This window comes from Ylistrum balloti, unplaced genomic scaffold (genome assembly GCF_031769215.1).
Source record: "Ylistrum balloti isolate Yb309-2 unplaced genomic scaffold, AGI_CSIRO_Ybal_v1 Utg369656, whole genome shotgun sequence".
In the NCBI taxonomy this organism is placed as follows: domain Eukaryota; kingdom Metazoa; phylum Mollusca; class Bivalvia; order Pectinida; family Pectinidae; genus Ylistrum; species Ylistrum balloti.
Genome location: NW_026781909.1, coordinates 1538256 through 1563038, shown reverse-complemented (window position 1 = coordinate 1563038; position 24783 = coordinate 1538256). Strand labels below are relative to the sequence as shown.

At 33.5% G+C, this 24783-nt stretch overlaps 2 protein-coding genes across 2 annotated transcripts; one reads left to right on the top strand and one right to left on the bottom strand.

Annotated features, from left to right (window-relative positions):
* The first annotated feature begins 947 nt into the window (after positions 1-947).
* On the top strand, positions 948-4425 carry LOC132557600 (arf-GAP with coiled-coil, ANK repeat and PH domain-containing protein 2-like). Its single transcript, XM_060222112.1, has 5 exons — positions 948-1000; positions 1644-1704; positions 1893-1942; positions 3057-3118; positions 4125-4425. Exons 1-5 carry the CDS (start codon positions 984-986, stop codon positions 4232-4234), a joined length of 300 nt encoding a protein of 99 aa, XP_060078095.1. The 5' UTR covers positions 948-983; the 3' UTR covers positions 4235-4425.
* Positions 4426-11332: 6907 nt separating this feature from the next.
* Positions 11333-24548, bottom strand: LOC132557894 (putative mediator of RNA polymerase II transcription subunit 26). Its single transcript, XM_060222423.1, has 16 exons — positions 24488-24548; positions 23847-23903; positions 23407-23533; positions 22985-23074; positions 21687-21874; positions 21468-21516; positions 20655-20745; positions 19754-20097; positions 19194-19389; positions 18547-18798; positions 17708-18332; positions 16329-16697; positions 15595-15716; positions 15149-15199; positions 14362-14479; positions 11333-11631 (listed from the first exon to the last, which is right to left on the bottom strand). The coding sequence occupies exons 1-16, from the start codon at positions 24546-24548 to the stop codon at positions 11363-11365; spliced, it is 3009 nt and encodes a 1002-aa protein (XP_060078406.1). The 3' UTR covers positions 11333-11362.
* Positions 24549-24783: the final 235 nt, after the last annotated feature.

Sequence of the window (24783 nt, the reverse complement as noted above, 5' to 3'; positions counted from 1 at the left end):
TTGTAAAGCTACGTATGCTTTTAAGTTTAACGTTTTGGAGATTTACAAAAAAAAAACCAAAAGTTTATTAACTGAATTTTCCTGGTAGTATATGAAGTAGTGGATGTGAAATTTGCGTGAAATGATTAGTGGTCATTAGTTTTCAATCTTTTATCAGCACTGTATACAATTAGTTCATCCTTATCCACATTTCTGTGACTTAGGTTTGGATCTGGAGAGTTCTGAGGGATCGGAGGTCGAAGATGATGGTGATGATTCCAAGTCTACGACATCTTGGGAAGATATGAGTAAGCTGGACCCCAACATGCTGCTGTATAAAGCAGCCCAGGCTCGTAACCTTGCTGTCATGTTGGAGGCTCTCGCTAACGGTGCTGACCCTAACTGGGTACACGAGGAAGAGGACAGAAAAACCCCACTAATGAAAGTAGTGGAAACTGTAAGTAATTAAAATATCCATATGTAATGTTAGCTAAAATCCTCTGGTTTTTATAGCCATATGGACCGGAAGACCGTAGTTCTTTGATCATTGGTATCTATAAATAGTACTGTCAGATATTTTTGTGGGGCTTTAATTTCATAGTTATTCACATAATTTAAGTTTGGTTGACACTTAATTTTGTGGGTAATTATTTCTCATGAAATCCACCAGTACTAACTAAAGTCAATGAATAACGGATAACCAAAACCAATGAAATCAATGAAAAAATAAATCCCACAAAAATAATTGATTTTACAGTATATAAATTTAAAGTGAGAGATAGTATAGACTGATTGTAGCTAGGAGATCATTTCACTAAGCCTTGTTAGTATGGGTATAAAAATCTATATGATGTTTTTAAGATTACCATTCTCACTACATGTAATGTTGTCTCATAGCTGTGCAAGTGTGAAACAATAGATGACAATGTTTCAGAATCTCCTCATTGGCTTTGATTGTATAACGGAAAGACAAGAATGGGCGGACACCGCTTCACCACGCCACCATGAATGCCAATACAGGGTATATTTTGTCTATTGAGTAGGGGGCATTGGAAATATCTTGTAAACAGCAGATTGTATAAAGAAATCCAAATTCAGTGTATTCCAGAAAAATCAATGCACTTACATTAATTTCTGTGTTATTTTTAAAATTATTGTTGTCTTAGAATAATAAAAATTAATAAAATTAATGATACTATTTGGTTCACATATACGTAATAAGATATTATTAATTTGAAGCATTTCAGTAAAACAATGGAAGACATTTCACAGACTATTACATTAGAGATACAGATCACCACACTCCTAATTTGTTGCCGAGATCCTTGAAATGAATTTTCAGTAAATCTGTAGCATTGTTGGTAATTTCAGAAATAGTGTGTCAGACAGAAGGAGCATTTAAGGATATATTATCGTATTTTGATGTTTAATCGTATCAATAGGAAGTTTGTAATAGCTCATTTCTGAGGCTTAAAATTTTAAAATTCTCCCAAATGGAAATTTGAGTAAGTTAACAAATATGACAGTGGTTGGTCTTTTACAATGGGAGGTTGATAGTCTTATGACAGAAGTTCAAGTCCAATATATGTAGACTGACCACAGCTCTGTTGTTAGTATGAGAGTATAGTGTATTTTTTTCTGATTTACTTATCCTGTGTTTACAGACAGGTATGCCAGTTTCTGAAGCGAGGAGCTGACCTTCATGCCAAGGACAAGGACGGACAGGTAACTAATGCCTAGGTCACAGTTACAGATTCTGAATAATAAATGTATCTTTTCTGCCAGATATCTTCACTGTAATATTAACTGTGGTCACCTGTGTGTACTTATCACCTCCAATGGGTTTCATTATCAAAGTCATTCATAATTCTTCAACACTGTTAATTCAACATTTTTCTTCGTTTTTGTTGCAGGATCCGTTAGACATTGCTGTGAGTAACACGAATGCTGATATAGTGACCTTGTAAGTACACAACATTCAGTTTATATTGTACACCAGGAAATATACTGATGTAGCCACATCCCTATCATGTACCATATGGGTCGGGTGTTTATCATAGAGGACCACTTTAATTGTGTCAGACTCATAGTGAACAAATGTACTTCAGATCTTGCTTGACTTGGACAAAATTACTACAGATCACTTGACAGCTCACTTAATTGTGTCAGACTCGTAGTGTACAAATGTACTTCAGATCTTGCTCGACTTGGACAAAGTTACTACAGATCACTTGACAGCTCACTTAATTGTGTCAGACTCGTAGTGTACAAATGTGCATCAGATTTTGTTTGACTTTGACAAAGTTACTACAGATCACTTGACAGCTCACTTAATTGTGTCAGACTCGTAGTGTACAAATGTGCTTCAGATCTTGTTTGACTTTGACAAAGTTACTACAGATCACTTGACAGCTCACTTTTTGATCATCAGATGATGTGCTATCCTTGTTCCTATACTTCTGTGGTCAGTGTGTCATCCTTCCATTAACAACTATTGTTATGGCTGTTTCATTAGAAGGATGGATCTTTCTCAAATTTCATTTAAAGGTTTCCTTTAGTGTCTGTCTTCAACTGTCTAAGTGGTGACTTCATTAACAACAGACAGAATACAAGTGATATAGTGTAAATTTGTCTAAAAACTTGTTTTTAACAAATACATACACTATATTGAACCATGTGTATCATGCCAGATTTGTGTTGGTTTAAAAGACTTTGATTAGTTCTTGTTTTAGGATTCAATATCAAGGTTACCATTACAAATTACAGAGAATGTGAAAAAAAAGGCAAAATAAAAACTACCATCAAACTTCACTATTGCAAAGTCTAAATATTTGAGTTCATCATACCTCGGTTACTAAGACAAAGAGAGAATGTTTGACAATACCTGGAGAAACACTTCTCATTAAAAAGGGTCTTCTAGGCATTAGAGTTTGAAGTAACTAAGTATGACCACAGATATTTTCAACATTTTGTCGGTCATTAGTATAGAATGAATATATAGAGAGCATTAAGTTGGTTATAGCTCTAAAGGTATACTTGGAAAATTTGTCATTAAACCAAACTATTATACTTTACAGATTGAGATTAGCAAAGTTGAATGAGGAGATGAAGGAGTCAGGAGGCGGTTATAACAATCCAGGTAACAAACATTTATAAGGTTTATTTCTGTAACTACATGTGCTCCAGAACACTATTAGGTTATTAGGTCACCTGAGACGAAATCTTAAGCGACCTATTTTGATTGGCTTTTGTCCGGCAGCGTCAGGCATGCATTATAAACAGTTTACATTTTCGACTTATTCTCAATAACCAAAAGGGCCAGGGTCATGATATAAGGCCAGTAGCATGCTGGGATGAAAGGCTACCAAGTTTGTTCAAATGAATTACTTTAACCTATTTTCAAGGTCACATGGGTCAAATGTCTGAAAAAAAAACTTTAAACAATTTCTTAATAACAAAATGACCCAGGGTCATGATATTTGGCCAGTAGCATGCTGGGATAAAAGACTATCATTTTTGTTCAGATGATCTTGACCTTTATTTGGGGTCACAGGGGTCAAATATGCTTAACTACACAATGGACAGTGTTATCAGTTCAGATTAATTGAAAATTAAACCTTCAAACTTAGAAACAATAAAAACATTGTAAGTATGCCCCAATGCTGGGACTTATGAACAGGATCTAAAACTGTCCAAAGACCTGAAGACCTTAGATGACCGTTAAGTTCCCATGGGCCTCTTGTAAATGGATTATGGTGTCTTTTGATTGTCTCTAATATATGTTGGACTAGACTCTCAGATTTAACTAAGATAGAAATCTATGTGGCACTAGATGTGCTGGACAACCATCAATCAATGATATAGATAACAGCTATATATTTTTTTCAAATAAGCAATCTTAAGTAAAAAGTACTTTGTCAATGCTATCAAACTATAAATTCTGCCATTGAAATAGATATGGGTTTTGTTTATCTGTCTTGTTTTCGTGAGGACAAGTTTCAAGACGCTTCCATGAATTCAATGTTGTTGAAATAAATATCAGTATTGTTTGTCTGTGTTTTAAGGTGATGACATATTTCAAGACATCTTCTATAAATGTTTTGCTATTAAAATGGATATAAATATTGTTTATTTGCGTTGTTTAGGTGATGACACCTTTCAAGACGTCTTCCGAGATTTCAGCAACATGGCATCAAACAATCCAGAGAAATTGAAACGAACAAACACTGCAAGTACCAGCAGTTTCCCGACCTAGCACCTTCCATGTAAAGAGACGGTTTCCCCAGGGGCAAGCCCATTACAGAACAGGTGGAGAGAATAGGATCTAGTTGAGTTATCTTCTCCTGATTAGAATTATCTCCCCTTTATTATCTTTTGTAGCAATATAAAAGAAAACCTAGAGATTATAGAGACTGGTGTGGTCTGTAATTGGAGCCTTGTAAATCTCATCACTGGTTTAGGTTATTGAATTTTCTCAAATGACTAATTCCTTTTTCAGAAATCATTGTATTTCAATCAACTTTGTCTTTAAGAAAATGTACCTAAGTTAACCTTCTAAGAGCTTATTCAGTTATGTGTTGCCAGTCAAAACAAAAGGCCTGAAATCTTACTGAAGAGTTGTCTTCGTGGCATAGATATTTAGTCTTGAAAATATATATTTCTATTTAACAATTCAGAGTTCTGTTTAATCAAGTGACCCAGAGAAGATGTTTTCTTATAATTTGTGTTTGAGGAAGTGAATGATAACAGAAATACAGGTTTACAAGGTTCCATTGTAGAATGGAATGATTTGTTTATTAATGATTAGGTGATTTTATTATCTGTGTAAGTTGTTACCTAGTAACACTGTGGACATGTTCTGTTGATAGTTTCCATGTGAAAAAACCAAATGTATATACCACACTAACTGTAATAGAGTACAAATTATTAAACAGCTGTGTATATAGTGATGTTGTAAGAGCTTATAGTGGACTTTGTAACTGATCTGAGGCACCATCAACCTACACTAAAAGCCGTTTTTTCTGAGAAATTGCCTTGACTCTAGGTATTTTGTTTTTGTCGCAAGTCTTTCAGTTATGCACTGATGATAAAAAAATAGATTTTTTTTTTTACAAAAATTCTAAAATCTAGGTGCTGACCTGACCAAATGTAGCCATGGGTTGGCACTGCCTGACAAGAAACCTTTTAGATCTTGTAATGAATATTTTACTGAAATTACATCAGTTTACTTTATTTTGTAACTAGTAGATTATGCATCTTGATTAAATGTCTGGAATCTTGATGTCCAAAATTTACCCTTGATAAATTCTGTAAATACATTTGTTAAAGTAAGATTGAGTCTTACCTATTTTACATGATTTACAATTTTTAAGATTGAAATAGTATTAAAACTATTTTAATTTCTTTCCTTTTTAATCTGGAATCAATTCTGCCCTTACATTTTGTGAGTTGGTACATGTTCAGGGCTACTTTTGTTTATCAGTTGGAGTTGTAAGTTTATAAGATAAAGACATACCTACTTATTTTATTATCTGATGAGCCTTAACAAAGTATTCCACATAGATGGACAGGATCTGACTGTAGGTGTGTAGTAGTACATAGCAAGTTGGTTACAAAGTCCACTGATTAGTCAGGAGTAAAATCATGTGTATTTATCTTGTAAATAAGGCTGGAAACATGTAGAACTTGTAAATGTGATCATTGGTAATAATACCTACTTTATGTTTTACTGGTTGACCAGTACAACTTATATATAATGTCATAATTAAAAGGCTGCATAAATATTTACATTTGTTAATGAGGATCAAACACCAGAACTTCAGTTCAAACAAAAAATGTGTTAAAACCAATGAGATTATTGCTTTGGGTCATTGTTAAATACTTAAGAAACTTGGGTACCTGTTAGATTAATACCAGTGTATTCCTTGGCCATACAATTTTAGGAAATTATTACTTCAGCAGAAAATGGGAAATTCTGAATTTTGTGTTCTCACATGAAACAGATTTAAAGATTTGGTGGATTTTGAAGAATTCATGTAGAAAAAATATTCTCAACTTGGGAATCAGGCTGAAATATTGACTCAATTATATAGGCAGAAGAAAACGGATTTGAACATTGTGTTAGTTGATCAGGCTTATTATGTCTCAGTTGTCATTAGGATCTTATATCAACTTACACTGCCATGTACCACAGAGAAGCATTATCAGTGATTTACATGATGAATGATGTTTTAACCAATCAATCCTGTCATTACTAAGAGTGTGTTTAAACACAATCACCACTTCTCAAAATTTATCTTGAGAGATGTACACATATTAATCTGGTCAACCTTGAAACAAGTGATTTTGATGTTTTTCTAATAAGTTTGAAAGACTTCAATGTCCTGTACTAACTTTATAGATTCTTTCAATGAAAGGGGTAAAACTTTGATTTCTATTGATTTATTTTGATAGCTTGTCCATTTACACAAGATATAAGAAATGCATTTGTGTCCCTGTTTCATTTTATTTGTAAATTTATTCTAAAAACTGTCTTATTCTTGGCTTAACACAATTTTTTTGTTTGTTCAGAAAAGCTGATTTAGGTTGTCTACAGCAGACTAAATCTCAATCTGTGGGATAACCATGTTTTTTCTATGCAAATTTACAGTTAGCTTTATACCTACAGATAATAATAGGTCAAACTAATGAACTGTAAGTTATAAAAATGTGTAAGTAGCACTTGGAGATGACAATAAAATACAAAATTCTGTCAAATACAGGTCCTTGGTTTAATGTAGAACATCAAATCCTCCGTTTTGTACTCAGATTAATGCCTGTTAGTAGGACACAAGTTTGTGTGTAAGTGTATTATTGCTTGAATTAGAATGATATGCATTTATTGTATGTGAAGAGATATCAGTAATTTGTGAGAGTTCCCATCAGATCAACAGTTTCTATAGGACCCGACACCTGTACTGGGTGTATGATTAATATGTAGGTATTTTATGTTAAGACCCCTATATATCATCAGGATTCAGTGTTTGTATCAAGGACATAGACCACAATAATTCTGAAATATTCTACTTCACTCTAGATCTTCACTACTTATTCAATCCATCTTTGACATTTCCATCATGTCTGTCAAAAATTCTTCTATTGGAGAACATTTTCAGAAGTCTGATTTTCCATCGTATGACATCGATACATACTAAAGTACTAATTTTCTGTATTAATGCCATCCTGTTACCCTATATACTTGTAGAATATCCTGGTGCATGTTTTGTGATATACTATGGTGCCTGTATATTAGGTCAGGTCAATACGAAAATACTCTAATTTATACTAGCCATTATCTGCTGCATTATTTTTACATTCTCTTGTAGAACAATCTTTGTCCATTAACTCCAAGCATAATTAATATGATTAAAAGTTGTAATAGTTTGAATAAGCATGGTATATAAGGACAAATATGCAATCTCAAAGTTTTTATCTCTCATTGTTAAGTCTCTGTTGAACATGCTTTTTTCAATACATGAATATTGAATGACCAGTTCTTGAATAGTTATTTATTTGTACCAATCATGATTGATTTTGTATTCAAGAATATCAAATATTTTACCATTTATGAGTGTCAGATATTTACCATTTATGACTTTTGATTAAATACCTTTCATGATTATTGATTAAATATCCTTCATGAATATTAATTACATACCTTCATGAATAATGATTAATACCCTTCATGAATATTAATTACATACCTTCATGAATATTGATTAAATCCTCTTCATGACTATTGAGTATAAATCTCTTGTAAAATTAACTTGCTTTGAAATAACATGTAGCTAGAAATATCCCTTGGTGATAGAAGCATTCAGTGATATTGTCCACATGTAACCTATATATAGCTACAAAGATAATCCTTCATCAATATCATATCTGTCTCAGAACCACCTGCTTGTGTATCGAGTTGATTCTATATTCTGTTTCGTAACTCTTGTGCCATATTCCTCTACAAATCAATGTTATGGATCATAGGATAATAGCAGTTTGAGTTCAGGTATAAAAAAAAAAAGTTGTCTTTGACTAATGCCTGCTGAATGTGTGACACATAGTAAGTTAACATGCCATGACAGCCCAGATTATTGGGAGGGAGAAGACCAGTAAATGGAAGAATATGAATTACTTTGTTATCCATATACCCTAGTATGTTTTCACAAATGATTTTGCAGTAAACAGATTTGTTTAGAACTATTTGCCAGACTGCAGCTTGCCATTGACTCTGTCCTAAAGAGTTCTGTATATAAAAGGTTTAAAGTGACAGGAGGGTAATATTTATGTTCCATCCTACTGCCATTGTGGGTGTGTGTAAATGTTGTCTGATGTATAGTCTGTTGAACTCCACTGTAAAGACTAGCCATTCTATTCCCTCGTGATATTTCCCTATAACAAGGAGTGCAATTCTTATAACCTAACTTATAGAACTTCCATCATGTATGTATATATTGTTTCTGTCGCTGAAGATAGCATTAGGTGTACATTGTATTGTTTACGTTTTACCTCGTGTCAAGTTTTCCTTGTTGCAATCATTAAAATTTCCATAATGGTATTTATTTTTTGAGTTCACATTTTGAAAAACCAGAAAGATATAAAAAAAATCTCCAAGCTGGCATGACACGCATTTGCATTTACTGTGTATTAAATTCTATTTTGAGGTAACTTGACAATTTTTCATGATTTTTATTTTTTATACAAAATTATTTCCAAATTTCAGTACATACTGTACTTTTTGTGTATGATTATCAGATTAAACAAAAAAAAAAAGGGAAAAAATTATTCTTAGAGACTTAAGCTTTTAATCTTAAGTACTTGCAATTCAACTTGTAGAGACTAATTAATTTAATTTGTAAGGTTTTCTCTTGTACAAATTTTATACCTGAGTGAACCTGGAATAATATATTTGTAATTATTTCAAGGATCTAAAAAATGTGCATTATCACATAGATTTTTTAAAATCACATTTTTAAAAGAGGAAACAAAAATAATTTAATGATAGCCTCTCTTTAACTGCTAAGACATAAATCAAAAACTTGTTTTCTTGTAAAGGCCAAATGAAACCTGCAAGGTCATAGAATTACATATATTTTCCTTGGTTTATTGAACTTTTACTTCCCTTAAAAATTGTGAACTTTATCAAGTCCTTCTAAGCAATGATAGCTGAACTTCTTTCCGACATATCATGTTATTTTAGCTGCAATATTGTCACTAATTTAAAGCAAGTTCCCATATATATTATCTTATTGTTGTCTGCCTGGTTTTAAGTGCTATTGTGCATGATCAGTACCAGAATCCTTGGACCAAACCAAATGTCGCTTTTAGTCCACATGTTTGAAATAAAGTGTTTTAATGCTCATCAAGTTATGGATCGAAAACAATTCAAGGACCAAAAAAATAACACTAACGAATAATAAGTCAAAGTACGACAGAATTTAGGCATTCTGATGTCTATGTTGTTGGCACTGGTATTTTTATATTTTTTTTTGTTAGGAGAGCATTTCTGATCTCTTATGAACACAATCAAGTTACTTAAGTTTAATGTGGTGACCTGTTATTAAATTTATTTTGATAAATCATAATATATTCTTCAATCATAAACATTTTGTGCCCTGACTGGAGTCAGAACCCTAAAATAACTCGGTGTCATGGAAATAATAATTTGCAAATACATTGTAATTCATAAGGAAAGACAGAATATACTAATAGGCTATGTATTAACTGTTCAATTTTTGGAAGATGTTGGTGAAATGAATTATAACTTGTTGGTTTGAATTCAAGCCATGTCTGTAATTAACCCTTGGTGAAGGTTTCATAGGAAAAAAACAAGTAGGGACAATGTTTTAATTAGTATATGCCATCTTTTGTCAAGAGGCCAATACATAGTTAATTTGCCTGTTTATGAGGTTGCTAGCTCTACTGAAGTAAAATGTATTGATGTATTAATTACTTTGGTGCGGTCTGTCTGTGCGTCCGTTTGTCTGCGAGTCACACTTCTAGTCTTCACTTCAGTGACTGTATTAACCGAGAGATTTAATTAAACGTATTTCGGACAAATCAAGAAAAAAAAATATTCTCATAAACAATTATTGGGTTATCTGGCTACATCAAATATCAGGGATACAGATGATATTGGTTTTTTATCACTCAACCTTGCCATTACTGAAAATATAGATTCAGTTATCCAAAGTTAAATCAGGGGCGGGGATATTGTAGAATTGATCTCACTCTCTTCATTTGACATAATCTGCAATGTGTCATCTTCATGTATCCCAACTTCTACACATATACCATGTTCATGAATAACTTCTTGTATTGTTAACTATATATTATGTTGATTAACATTAAATCTAACCATTTTTTTTTAGTAACAAAGTTAAAATCTTAAGCTTATTGTACAATGCCTGCATTATCAATCTCTAGTCATTCTAACTAAAATGGATTTTAGTGTTCTGCTCACACAAAAAAAAAATGTCATTACAATTAAAAAATAAATCTGCTTGGAAGTATTCTTTTGTCTTTTGTCTTTTTTAAAAAAAATCACAACTCTATAAAGTACAGTATTAAATCCTTTCAACAGAAATGACTAAGATTGTGAGTAGAACTTTCACCATCTACATGGAAGTAGAGTACTTGATACCTTGAGGTAAGAGTTATTTCCGTTTATCTCGTACCAACAGCCGAGGAGAGCCTGCATTATAATGGATTCCAATGTAACTCACTGTCATCACTTGTCCACTAGATTCCTATTTTATCAGTAATTGGATCTTCCTAAAATTTGTTCATCTATAATTGATTTTGATTCTGCCGGTATCAATAAACAATTTAGACTATATTTCAGTCCTCTCTGTAACAAACTGAATACTAACCTTTAAGAAAGAAATTTGTCAAACAAATGTCTCTTTAGTACAGCCAACAACAATGGTCTGAGATAAATGTATCCTGAAAACATTAATAAGAAATGATCAAATCTGAGAAAACCTTGTGAATTAAAAACACTCTGAATGCAAAGTAAAACAAGCATTTTAATTTCATCAACATTAATATAACTTATACAATAAATCAAACAACAAAAATGTAACAGGCACAATTCAATAACATCAGAACAATTTTTTCTGCTGTCTTCAAGGACTCTTGTGTGAATTAAAATTGCTATTTTCAATTAAAATTCAAATGCTAAACACATCACAATAGATTATAATCAGGGACTATTAGAACAGAAAAAAGCTTGCTGTTTGTGCTTGAATGGTACTTTGTGATTTTTTAATGAAATTCTGCTGTTTGTGTTCTAACAGACTGGAAAATCATGGACTGTGTTAGAACAAAATGAAATCTTGTGAGCTATGTGTTAGAACAGATTGAAACCTCTAGAGCTGCCTGGGCTGTTGGATCCTCCACCAAAATTAATGGAGAAATTTGTCTCTTTTGTGTTGTTTCCTTGAGTGGAGTTATCTGTCCCTCCTCCAAACAGTGACATAAGGCTATCCCCACTCTTGTCAGTGCAGAAGTTGAGAGAGAAGCTTGTCTCTTGTTCCTTGCCCTCAACATCCGGAGAAGTCTGGTCACCACCTCCAAACAGCATCATGAGACTCTCTCCTCCACATGAAGAGTGGTTTCCTGAGCCTGTTTTAACAGAAATAGCTAAAACATACGTCCGAGTACTGTAGAATTTTTTTTATATTATATTATATATATGGCAAGTTTGAATTTAAAAACAATAGAAATGCAGGACAGAACAACATGAGAGTATCCCATGAAAAAATGAAATATGTAACGGAGATGAATGAATAGGTGAGTATGAATTAAGGATCAGCCAATCAAATCTAATTTGTTGAAAAACCTGGGTATTCACATTTGAATTAACATCTCACATCACTGACGTTCAAAGCTTTGGTTAATGAGAAGTCAGAAGCTTTTAACAAAATTGATATCTGTGATCTTGAATGTAAGTCAAAATCTTTTCCTTACATACTCAAGTACCTTTTAGCCAGATAAAGCTCTAGGCCTTTAGCCTTTAAGTTATTGAAAACTTGTCTAAGGTTTTGACATATTTGACCATTGTAACCTTGAATACAAGTCAAGGCCATTTTTATTAACAATCATTGTCAGTCTTCATTAAATGAAGCTTGAAGTCAAATATCATGTTTCAAGGCCTTTCAGTAATTGCAAAGAAGTTGTCTAAGGTTTTGCAGTATTTTACCCCTGTGACCTTGAAAATAGTCAAGGTCATTTCTCTTTTCAAAGTTTTACAGGCTTCATTGAAGGAAACCACCAGTCAAATATTATGATCTATGCCTTTTGGTTATTAAATAAAAGTTGTTTAAAGGGAAAGGCAATACTGAATAGACAACAGACACCACACCATATCATACTGCTTGACCCTTCTGGCCAGGTAAGGTAACAAGAGTACTGCAAGGTGGAACAATATACACCTGCCCATGCCAAATTAATATTCATGACCTTTTGTATTAAAAACGATACAAATATGGAAAAAATGGAATAGTAAGTTAAAATATCAAGAGGGAAAACAGTGCTATATGTTTAATGATAAAGCATACTAACTTTTTAAGAAATGAGTGGAAAACTGACAGAAATTTCTAGATTAAAATGCTGAAAAGAACAAATGTCAATTCCACTTTTAATCATTGCTGAATCAAAATGTTATTTTCTTGAAAACAAAATTTCATGTTGTGATTTTTCAAGCCTACAAAGTTTCTAAGAAACTGGTTCAAAACTGAGGAAGGAGAGAATTGGACAACAAAAAAATGCTTTTGAAAAAACAAAGCACAATGACCCTTTTCAAAATTGAAAAATCAAAATGCCAGAAAGGAAAACATAAAAATTTGTTATGGTTATAAAGCCTACCAAGCTTCAGAGATATTGGTGTAAAACTGAGGAAGGAAATCTCTATGAAAAAATGCTGAAAAAACACAACGGGCAATGACTCCTTTAAAAATTGTTAAATAGAACTGCTGTGTAAGGAAACACCACTTCGTGTCATAATGAATTCAGCCTATCAAGTTAGAAAGAAATCAATTGAAAACTGAGAGAGATGATCTTCAGACAAATTTAAAATTATGAAAAACAACAAAAGATAGTAATTCTTCCCAATACTGTCAAATCACACTTCCACGCAGGTACACACAACTTCATGTTCCTCCTGGTGATTAAGCCTATAATGTTTGAAGGAAATAAGTTAAAAATGAGAGAGGAGATCTTGGAACAAGATTAACATTATGAAAAAAACAAGAGCAGTAACTCTTTCAATTATTGTCAAATCAAAATGCCGTTCAGGAAAACACAGCTTCATCTCATGGTGATTAAGCCTTTAAAGTTCATAAGAAATAAGTTGAAAACTGAGAGAGGTGATCTCTGGACAAGGTAAATATTATGAAAACAACAAGGGGTTGTAACTCTTTAAAATACAGTCAAATCAAACTGTCAGTCAGGAAAACACAACTTCATGTCATGCATGATGATTAAGCCTACAAAGTTTGAAAAAGATTGGTTGAAAACTATGGTAAGAGATCCCAGACAAATAAAAGTATAAAATGGACAATATGGACAATGCCATACCATATCAATACATCCCATCAAAATGTTCTGATATGAGTATGACAGCAAAGGTCATTAACTCAACAAAAAGATGAAGAACATTTACAATGGCCAAAAAGACAAAACCATACCACAACATATTCCTTCAGTTTCTTATAAGTTTGTAAACAAATGAAGAAAAATTATGGTTAGACATAAAATGTGCTTTACAGTTGTAATATATATTTCTGAATTTTCTTCATTCAATCTCAATTTTATGTATACAAAGATTTAGTTTTTGTAAATGAGTGTATGTTTTCAGGTGTTCCAATGTTAATATGTATGATGCAGTCTGGTGAACTGCCTGCTTATCAGTAATTATGTAATCTCAATGTTTCAGGCATTTTCTTAACTTTTGAAATTATTCATAAAGTATGGAATGAATTTGGAAGTTTCTAGAAGTCAAATGCAATTGATTTCTGTACTGAGGGCAAATAATCAACAAGAATTTAGAATTCTTTTTCTTAACCGAGTCAATCAAGACCACATCATATTTTCATTTCAGAAAATTGGCTATTTTTTGCCATCAGATTATAGCAAATACTGAACTGGTCAATTTTTACTGTGAAAGATATACATTTTCAACTCCTGCTCTTCAATAAAATATGATATGACTGTGATAAGGTATCTTGGTTTTGACAAAAGATACTATAATAAACTTGTTATACGCTATCACTAGAGTTAAGAGACTAGGTACATATCATACAATTAAAGACTTTCTACATTGTGGTAGTGGCGTTGAGTTTATTTTACCTATAGAGTTTTTTCCCCCGTCACCAAAAACACTGCTTGCCTTGTCGTTACCAAACAAACTCATGGGTTGTCCAGTCTCGAAGCTATCTGCAGTTCTTTCCCTAAACAAATTTGAAGCCTGAAAGACAACAAACAATTCTCTGGAGGCAATGATGAATTACATTCATAGTTTGATAAAGGCAAAGGATTCCATCTATATGTAGAGGCAAAGATTTATTACATTTAGGTTAAAGGCAGCAGTCTATTACACTTACAATCAAAGGCAAATATTTGTTACATTTATAGTTGATGTAGATCTATAGTTAAAGGCAAAGGTTTACTATATTTATTGCTATAGGCAAATGTTTAATTTATCCATAGTTAAAGGCAAAGGTTTATAATATTCATAGTTGATGGCAAAGGGTTATTATATTCATAGTTAAAGGCAAAGGTTTTATTTATCCACAGTTAAAGGCAAAGGTTTATCATATTTATTGTTAAAGAAAAAATTTTACTACAAGTATAGTCAAAGTCAAAGGTTAAATCCACAGTTCAGTGAAATATGATGCCTGACACTTACTCATTAAAAAGTTCACCTGTATATGGTTTGCAACAATGCACTGATTTATAATTTTCAAAATATGAATAAAAGAATTCATATTTGTAATACAATATTATAACAATATCATAATTATCATGTTATACATATGCATACAGTAAGATTATTTCAGAGACCAATCTTACGTTTTCAGTTCAATGACCAAATTTTTTGTTAAAAGAATTAACTAATAGATATTTCATTTCCTACCTCTCCCATAAAAGGATTTAGGAAATCCCCAACGCTGTCCTGTGGATCATTCTGAAAAAAAAAGAGAAATATCAACAAGCTATATGATACATATATAGCTAGAAAACTAAACACTGGATAGATCATTTCTGTATTGAGAGGACAGACCTTTGATATTGTTCAGAATGAGATTGATTGTAGCTTTCATAATACAAAGTGATATGATCTAATTATTTATAAGGTTGAAAGGCTACTTATAATATTTGGCATATGAAACTCTCAATTTTTTGTCAATGAAAGAATTGGAAAGATTATAATGTCTATTTAGGTTTTCAGGTTTTCATCTCTTCGTTTAAAAGAATTACTTACATCAGGAATGTTAAAGACTAACAAATAAATGCTACAACCATAGAGATTTTTCTTAGTTCTTTACACAGCTATGGAAGCTTTTAACCTACAGACAATACCTGAGTTTCTTTGAACATTGTCCGTGAAGAGAAAGAAATAGGTCCAGGAGACTTGGAGAGAAGCTTGACTTTTTCCTGATGTTTCTCAAAATCAAATGGACTTAGACCCATTTCATCATGATCTACAAAGTATGATTTCTGGTATGACTGACAGGTATATGAAACATAGTTGTGATATATTAAGATGCATCTGCTCGGATTCAAATTAGGGACCCCTGGCTTACTAGTCTTACAACCAATCAAGCTAAGAAAAGATTTCTAGCCAAATGGTAACCTGGGTTACATTACCCCCTCAAGGAAATTACTCATCCTCGAGTTTCAGGCTATAGAGAGCAATACTTGTGAAAGTAGCCAAATGGTAACCTGGGTTACATTACCCCCTCAAGGAAATTACTCATCCTCGAGTTTCAGGCTATAGAGAGCAATACTTGTGAAAGTAATACAAGATATTATTCCCTAGTCTTGTACATGGGTGCCAAATACAACAGAGGTCATCATTTATTTCAATGCCTCCATAAGGATTTGAACCCAGGACCACTGGCTTACTTGTTTGATGTTCAACTGATCGAGCTAAAAGCAGTACACTGTAACTAGTATTTTATCAGGTTACACTTGTATATATAATGTTTGAAGCATTTTCTGTTTTAGTTGATGAATGCATTTTTAATGAATATTGTTGGTACTAATTTTTGCCATTTTCAATTTCTGTATACCAATGAAATATAATGACTAACCAGGCATTGCTGAAGGTGGTGTTTTTGGACAAAGTTCTGTCTGTAGCGAAGAGTCTGGTCTTTGGACTAGCTGTGGTGGAGAGTCCGGTTGTCTAGGTCTTTGGACTAGTTGTGGTGAAGGGCCTGGCTGTCTAGGTCTTTGGGCGAGTTGTGGCGAAGAGTCTGGCTGTCTAGGTCTTTGGGCGAGTTGTGGTGAAGAGTCTGGCTGCCTTGGTATTTGGGCGAGTTGTGGCGAAGAGTCTGGCTGTCTAGGTCTTTGGACTAGTTGTGGCGAAGAGTCTGGCTGTCTAGGTCTTTGGGCAAGTTGTGGCGAAGAGTCTGGTTGTCTAGGTCTTTGGGCAAGTTGTGGAGAACAGACTACAGCTGCATCTGCAAGCAATATAAACACCAGTTACTAAGTAGTTCTGTGTAGTGGTTCTGTGTAACTTATATCTTACACCTGTGTAAAAAGAGACCTGGAAACAATGCTAGCTCAAGACAAAGTCATAGCTTATTAATACAATCAAGTTGCCTACGCAAAGATTCATTGTAAGGAGAAATATGTCTCTTTAGAATGCACAAATCTACGCAATTTTTGCTGAACAGAAACAGTAAAATGATACATTATTAACACAGTGCCTTCATCTTCATAACTTTCCTGCATTTAGAGGAGTATAGGAATATACATTGAATACATTAACCAGAAACAAATTAACTTGAAATAATTTTTACATGGACAACTTGCAAAAAATTCAAATATTATTTACCTGGTATCTTGAGAAAAAGCTGAAGTTGGATAAAGGTATATAGTAAAAGAAGTATAAAATGAAAAGGTATAATGTACTTTTAACAGAGGAATTGAAATTCTTTATTTCAATATCTCAGCTAGGATTTGAACCAGGGACTAGTCTAATGCTCATTTGTTTGAGCTATTGAGATGTTCTCTTTAGTCCAGCTATATACTGCAGCTAGTATTTAACCAGAGATTCATACTCATCCTCGCGTTTCCAGGGCTTACAGCGATGCTTGCAAAAGTAATGCAAAGTATCATTCCTGAGTCCCTACATGGGCACCAATGCAACAAAGGTCTTTATTATCTTCAGTGCATTCACTAGGAATCGAAGCCAGGATCCCTGGCTCACCAGTCTGACATTCAATTGATAAAGCTGAAGATGCTGAGCGGTATATTGCAGCTAGTATTTTACCACATTTACTTACTCAGAAGAACAATAAATCAAAGTGTAATTTGCACAGAGACAGAGATGAGGAAAGTTTTGTAGTATGAAAGCAGTTGAAAAATGGTTATTGTAGGAAAGGTGAATGGAGAAAGGTATTGTTTATACCTGACCTGATCAAGAGTTGAGGAAGGCATTCTTTTCTAGGATATCAAATTTCTTTACCTGAAGATGAAGAGGATGTAGAAGCATTGTTTGGTTCCTTCTGCATTAAGACTGTTTGGTTTTGAGTAGGTACTCTTTGTGTTGATGGAATTTGTCCATTTTGAGCCTTTGGTGCCAATATTTGGCTGCTACTTGGAGCTCTTGTTGTTGATATATTGTCTGAACCAGTCCTTGGTGAAGACATTGGTCTGATATTGGAGGCGTTTGGTGTAGACATAGAATTCCAATTAGGAGTCTTAGGCATTTGCATCTGAGTGATACCTGAAACTCTTGGTGCAGAAATTTGACTTTTGGTTGAAACATTTGTTATGGAAATTTTATTGAAAGTTGGAGCTTTAGGAGCCGACATATGTTTGATACTTGGAGGTCTTGGTGCAGACACTTGGTTTCGAAACTTGGGGGCTGCAGGCACTTGGTTAATGGTTAGGGCTGCTGGAGCAGTTATTCTATTTAGAGTCCTAGATGTTGGCATCTGACTGATGCTGGGAGCTCTTGGTGCCACAATTTGACTGTAGTTTGGGGTTTGACATGCTGACTTTTGGTCAATATCTGCAGGTCTCAATGCTAACATATTATCATAGTTTAGTGATGCTTGATTTAGATCTGAAGCATTTTGTGGAACCAGCTGGGAAAAAAAATCAAAGAATTTTAAAGCACACAAAATCTCTCATCTGAATCTACTCAGAGTACCTATGAAAACTTCTGACTAATTACACAGTACAATGTTTAAATATCATTTACAAGTCTCTATTAGCAAAGCAAAGAAATTCATAAATTAGTAAATTTTGTTTCTAAAAGAATTTTATGATTTCTATCCAAAATTTGTAATTTGTACAAACCTGCTGGGCTTGCTGTTGGACCTGCTGTTTTTGTTGCTGGACATGTTGGAACTGCTGGTGTTTTTGTGTCTGAAGCATCTTTTGCTGTGCTAATTGAGTTTGTCGTGCCTGTTGTTCAAGTTGAGATTGACAATGAATCTGCTGTTGTTTCTGTTGCAGCTGTTTTTGTAAAGGTTGAGGCTGCAATTGCACCTGTTGAAGGGGTTGTTGCATATGTTGAGACTGTCGTTTGCCAGGTGGAAGCAGTATACACTTGAAAATGAATTTTTAAATTACCAGTGCAATTTATTTACAAACATATTTGTATGTTGTAACAACAATCTATTCTTATTTTACTGGTCTATATCAAATTACTTTTTCAAATTTATCTTTAAAGAAACATAGGGGTAGAAAGTAAATTTGTAGATACTTTTGGAGACCATGTCTGTTATGCAATATGAAATTCTTGTTTGACAGAGTTTAACATCCTTTCTAATGGATCATACAGCAATATGAAGTACATGTAATATCAAACTATCAAACTTTTCTATTGAAGTAATAAATAATTCTACAGAAAAAGTGTATGAATATGAAAATTTAAAAAAAAAAAAGAAAAAGGTGACCAGGTGAGCTAAAAAGCCCCTGAGACTGGGTTATGAAGAAGCTACCTGTTGTGGTGGTTGTTGCTTTTGATGTGGGTGTCTTTGTTGGCCTTGCTGGAACGGCTGAGGACAAGACTGTGAGGATGACAGATTTTGTGGGAGGACCATCAGAGGGTGACATGCAGTAGGCCGTAGAGATGAGTTTACGTTTGTCTCCATATCCTTCTCAGTATCAACATCATCTTGTTTCTTACTAAACATACTTAAAAAACAAGGTAACCCAAAGCATTAGTGATCTCCCTTTCTCAAGGCCAAGCCTTAATATATATACCTTGGAAAGATATGATTGGCCAATCATGCTCCTAGAGGAGCTATGATTGGATAATGGGTCCCTCAGTTTCAGTTGTAAAATCACAACTTCATCATGCCACCAAAGAGATAGGGAGTAAGGATATCAACATTTAAGACATTCGTCAGTTTATTAAAATGCTATCTTTCAACAATGCTTGAAAAAGTCATTGATATAATCAAGATGTACATGCAAAGAAGCTTTGAAAGGAGAGATATATATCTCTCTTAACAATTCACAAAATCCTGACACTTTTTTCAGTACAGTTAAATGTTACCTTATTAACATAGAGCCTCCATCTTCATCACTTTCCTGTATTTCCATGCAAGGCTGTAAAGACTCTGTGTTAAAGCTAGGTTGTGTCTCTGAACAGGACTGTGATTGCTCAGAGATCAGACAAACCTGAATAGGCTCCGAACTCAAGTGCAGCTGATCCTGCTGAGAAATCCCACGGGGCTTATCATGACCCAAATTTGCATGGGGATCAACACAGTTTTGACTAGCAGGTAGCTGAACTTGATCTTGAGCAAATGACTCTTTCATGCTAGGTTCAGAAGTGTTTGTGTCCTCCCTTACACTCTTTATTATTTGTTCTTCTGTTTTTTGCCTTGATTCCTTTTTCTATGAACAGAAAATTGACTACATCACAATCACAATATAGTGCCATATATTTGTAATATAGTGGTTACTAATCTGTTTCTATCAAATAAACACGATATACAAAATAAATTCTGTTAAAATCTGATAACCCCTATTTCTCAGGATTGTTATTTCATGACTTGCAAAAAATAACTTCCCCCGTCTTAATTAAATAAATTAAATGCAAACAGTTGAAATGATTAGCTATGTAATCAGATTTTGAAACCAAACCCTAGCTCATTAATTCAGAATCTAAAACCTTAATAGGTAAAAAATATATTCCCTACTTTCAATACATATTGTGAAAGCTCAATCAGTTGAAATGACCAGGTATACAATGCTTTTACATTTTTTAGGAAAATGTAAACTACACTGTAATGGTAAAACAATTGATCTTATTATAAAAGGAAAAAGTACCTCTGTGTGTCTTACATATCAATAAATCAATTATATAAGTGGGAAATGATATTGTTCAAAACATTTCATTTCAATCTGAACTGACTTATCTTACACAATATGTTACGGATGATAAATGCTACCTTTCTGATCTTTTCCTGTATCTGCCTCCTAACTTCCACTGTCTGTCTGATTTTACATGACATTGATTCAGTTGATAGCTTTACAGCTGCTCTAAAACAAGTTAAGGACTGAGTCCAAGTTAGAAGAAATCTAGTGTTATCTGGATTTAACACTATTAGAAAAATATCTTTTTAGTAAGTTATTTTATTCCAGCACATCTGCATCACAAGTTTTTCTTGCTGCTTCAACCCTAGCCTTGCCTTTATGCTATAAAACTGCCATCTCATGATTAACATTCCAGCAATGATTCAATTGCTCTTCCTAAAATTGACCAAAGAAGCCAGGAAGTATTTGTAATTACTCATACCTTACAAAACAAACTTCTTCTCTGGGTGGACATGGCTAATCCTTAGAATATGAAATTAAATTTTGATCAAGCACCTAAGACTGATCCATACATTAAGATTTTTCTTGTAGAATTTGATAATGCCACCTGATTTCACAAGGTCAACTTGATACTGGCCGTATCATGACCTGCTTAAACCATGGAAAGAGGTTGGTAATACCAAGTAGGAATAAAGTCACAAAAGTAATAAATAAGTGAGATACAACTTTTAATGAGAATGGAGTTGTGATCTCATCCAGAGCTGAATGTCCAGGAACAAAATTGTATAACATATTGTACTATAAGAAACTGTTTATAGCTGCAACATAGGTCATTCATTAAAATCAAACCTGCATGTACATATTTAAAGTATTTGACTAAATGTATTCAAATGGTCACAATACAAGTATGACTCAAGTCAACACAACATCTTTGTTAAAAAGGATACAAATTAATAACAAACTTGTTCAGGTCTTTGAGTTCATCATCTGTTGATTCTGTAAACAAGTTGGTGTACATCTTTACAAGTGATCAACAACCCCACAACTCCCACTATCTCAATTGCCAAAGAACCAAACCTTAAAGGTTGATTTCACTTGACAATTGGAAAAGTCAAGCTAGTCAAATTCTTAAATTGTGCTATCTGTAAATCAAACCAAATCATTACCTTTGATTTCATGAATTTGGACATGCAGTTGTTTTATTTGGGTTTCCATTTCTTGGAGCTGTTTTTCCAATGAGGAAACACTACTTTTCTTTTCCTCCAGAGATTGTGCCAGTGGAAACATCTTGTATTTGCCTTGGTAATCTTCCCAAACATCATTGTAGTGTTGCAGGATTTCTTTATGTCCATTCCTTCATCAATAGATTATTCCAAATTTCAAAACACCAGAACAATTATATGATCATAGTGCAATACTTTCATCTGTCACACAACAATACAGTGGTTTCCTTGCTTTTCCATTAAACTCAATATATATTTCATGTTGGTAAAATAAAAGCTGCTTACCACCGATTCAGCTAGGCAGAATTTCTCTTTAGATCATGGTAAGCCAAATGTTTCATGTTAGAATTATGTAGATGGTATGAAAATAATGACCCCTGCTAGTGTAGTGATGGGCCAATGATCAGATATAATCAACTGATGCAATGATCCAAATTTTTCTTATGCAGTTCCATTACCTTATGTTATTGCAAAATCAAACATCATAGTATACATTATAAAAGCCAATTGCCAAAATATTTTGTTCTTACGTCGTATGCAAATTTTAGGACAATGAGGCATTTAAGGTTGAAGTTATGTCAGCATCTGATGTAATATAAGGAAATATCTATGTATAGGATTCAGTGCTGTTCATTTCTTTTCTGCTTTTAAAGAAGATTGCTTTCTCATTATTTATTCGTTTTTGTTATTTAATTTGTCTTGTTACAGTCTTTTGGCTTTTCATGAAAGGAGTTATATAGGTGCAACAAATTATCGAGTATTTAACCCCAAATTTCATCCTTTGATCTGGTGTTATATATACAATTTTTATAAAGAAAATCAACTGCATTCTAGTTCAAGAATTTATCAGACAGCACACAACAAATAAAGAAGAGGAAAGAGTATGCTATACTATGTGGGCACCCAGGGGTATATTCAATGCTGGCGAAAGTGCAAGTTTAAGTGTGCAGACTGAAACCATCTCTCGGTGCTATGAGGATATGCCAACTGCTTGCCAGTCTTCACCTCTGAGAGCCAGCCATCAGAGTCCACTGGTTAACCCCACTACACCCTGTGCCTTGTCCGCTAGATCTATTTTTTGCTCTCACCTTTGGAATTGTCTGGTCCACTGTTCCAAAGAAGAAAGAACTTGCAGCATCTAGTCAGCAATAACAATATATATACACCTGAGTGAACCCACATAAGATGTAATCATTTTACACTAACACACATTCATTACATAGGGAAGGTTTTACACTTACCTTTCATGTTGAGCTGATTCTTCTAAAGCTGTTAACTGTCTGTCTAACGCTTCATCATGTTCTTTCAACACAACCAGGGTCTTCTTCAAACTAAAAACAAAGCCAAGGACAAGGACATGCTTTCTTTTAAATATCACATTTTTAGTCATAAGGTTCCAGTCAAAGGTAATAAAAAGTGGCATTCAGAACTTGGCAAGTTCTCAATTTGTAAAATTTTGCTGCAAGTGTGAGTCTGACTTGGTCAAATCTAAAGCTGCAAAGGTTAAGCCAAAATAAGTAAATAAATCTAGAGTGATGCTAAATCAAACACAAACTCACTAAAAATAATATGTACATTAATCAATGAAAAGATTCATCAGATTAAAAATCCAATTTCCATCACAAAAATTCTAAGAGTGTGTCACTCATTCTAGCTTTGCTACCTTTCACAGTTTTCACGATTGTATGTGTACTGCCGTTGACCTTGGCTGGTGTCATCATCCAGCTGGGATATCTTTTCTTGTAGATCTGCTAACACTGTTTTTCCTTCCCCTATTTCTTTTTCTAGTGCTGTATAATTAATTTGGAATGAAAAGTCACTGTTGATTGATATGTAAAAGAAAAACTAATCTATATCTGTTTAAATTTTTTGTCTTTTTGCAAAGATGTGATCAAAAATCATGTTATTTAACTTAATCTTATTATTTTCCAAGGGCCTAGGACTACACCAAATACACATTTACATGGTAAATCTTACTTAAATGTCCTTCCCAGTTAGCTAAAACAAACATTCCAAAGAACAACAATACTTTTGGAATTCCCTAAATGGGCAACAAATGTAACCTAGGTCCCTTTCTTTACACAGATAATGAAAGACGCTTACCTTCTATGTGCTGGCATTCTTTGTGTATCAGTCGAACAAAAGTCTGGTTTTCAAATTCTGGTGAAATAAAACACATCAACATAAGGAAATTATTTTCCAAGACTCAAGTGAGTATTTAAAAAAAATTAATAGGAGGCAATGTGTCTTGCAGTGATCACTGTATGATAACACTAAACAGGCTCCATTTATCTCTGCTTTATTTTTCAACTTTATGATTACTTATTTTTTGTTCCAGACAAAGTCAAAAACCAAATAACAGTCAAAAAGGCTATGTCAGAACTCTGCTGACTACCAGTTTTTATGTTCAAATCAAAGTTAAGCTTCAGTGTACTAGGTCCATCCTCGCAACATCAAAGATTTATTGATATTCTGCTGCTTAGGATGATGATACTTTTAGTGAATTTATGAATTTAATTTAATATGCTTTTGTACAATTCTTAAGTGAAATCATTGAAACTACTGCAGAATGCAAATTTGAGGTATGTATATAAATGCTTTTTATCCCGCGTCCATCCAATTGCTGTTAAATAGGCCTACTAAGCCTATAAAATAATTATGTGACAAAACGCATTTCACTTTTAAAAGATGAACACTACCGTGTGTTTATGATCATGACATTGTGCAGACAAGGAAATACCTACCGACTTTTTTAATAAGTTTGTCTAAATCATCACCATCCGAATATTGCAGATAATGATCCATTCTCTTGATTCTGTTGATTTCCTTTCAGACAGGGGACCGACTGGACTTGTCACGGGTCCACCCTTTAGTTTCAAGCGTCATGTACACATAAATGTGTGGAAATAGCTTCAATTGTACATAAATTATATATCACAAATAATGTAATAAAGCTGAAAACAATATCAGTTTTCCAACAGCAGACCTACCGATCGTATGAGACACATTTTCAAAGATTGCATCTCAAAGTTCGTCTGCT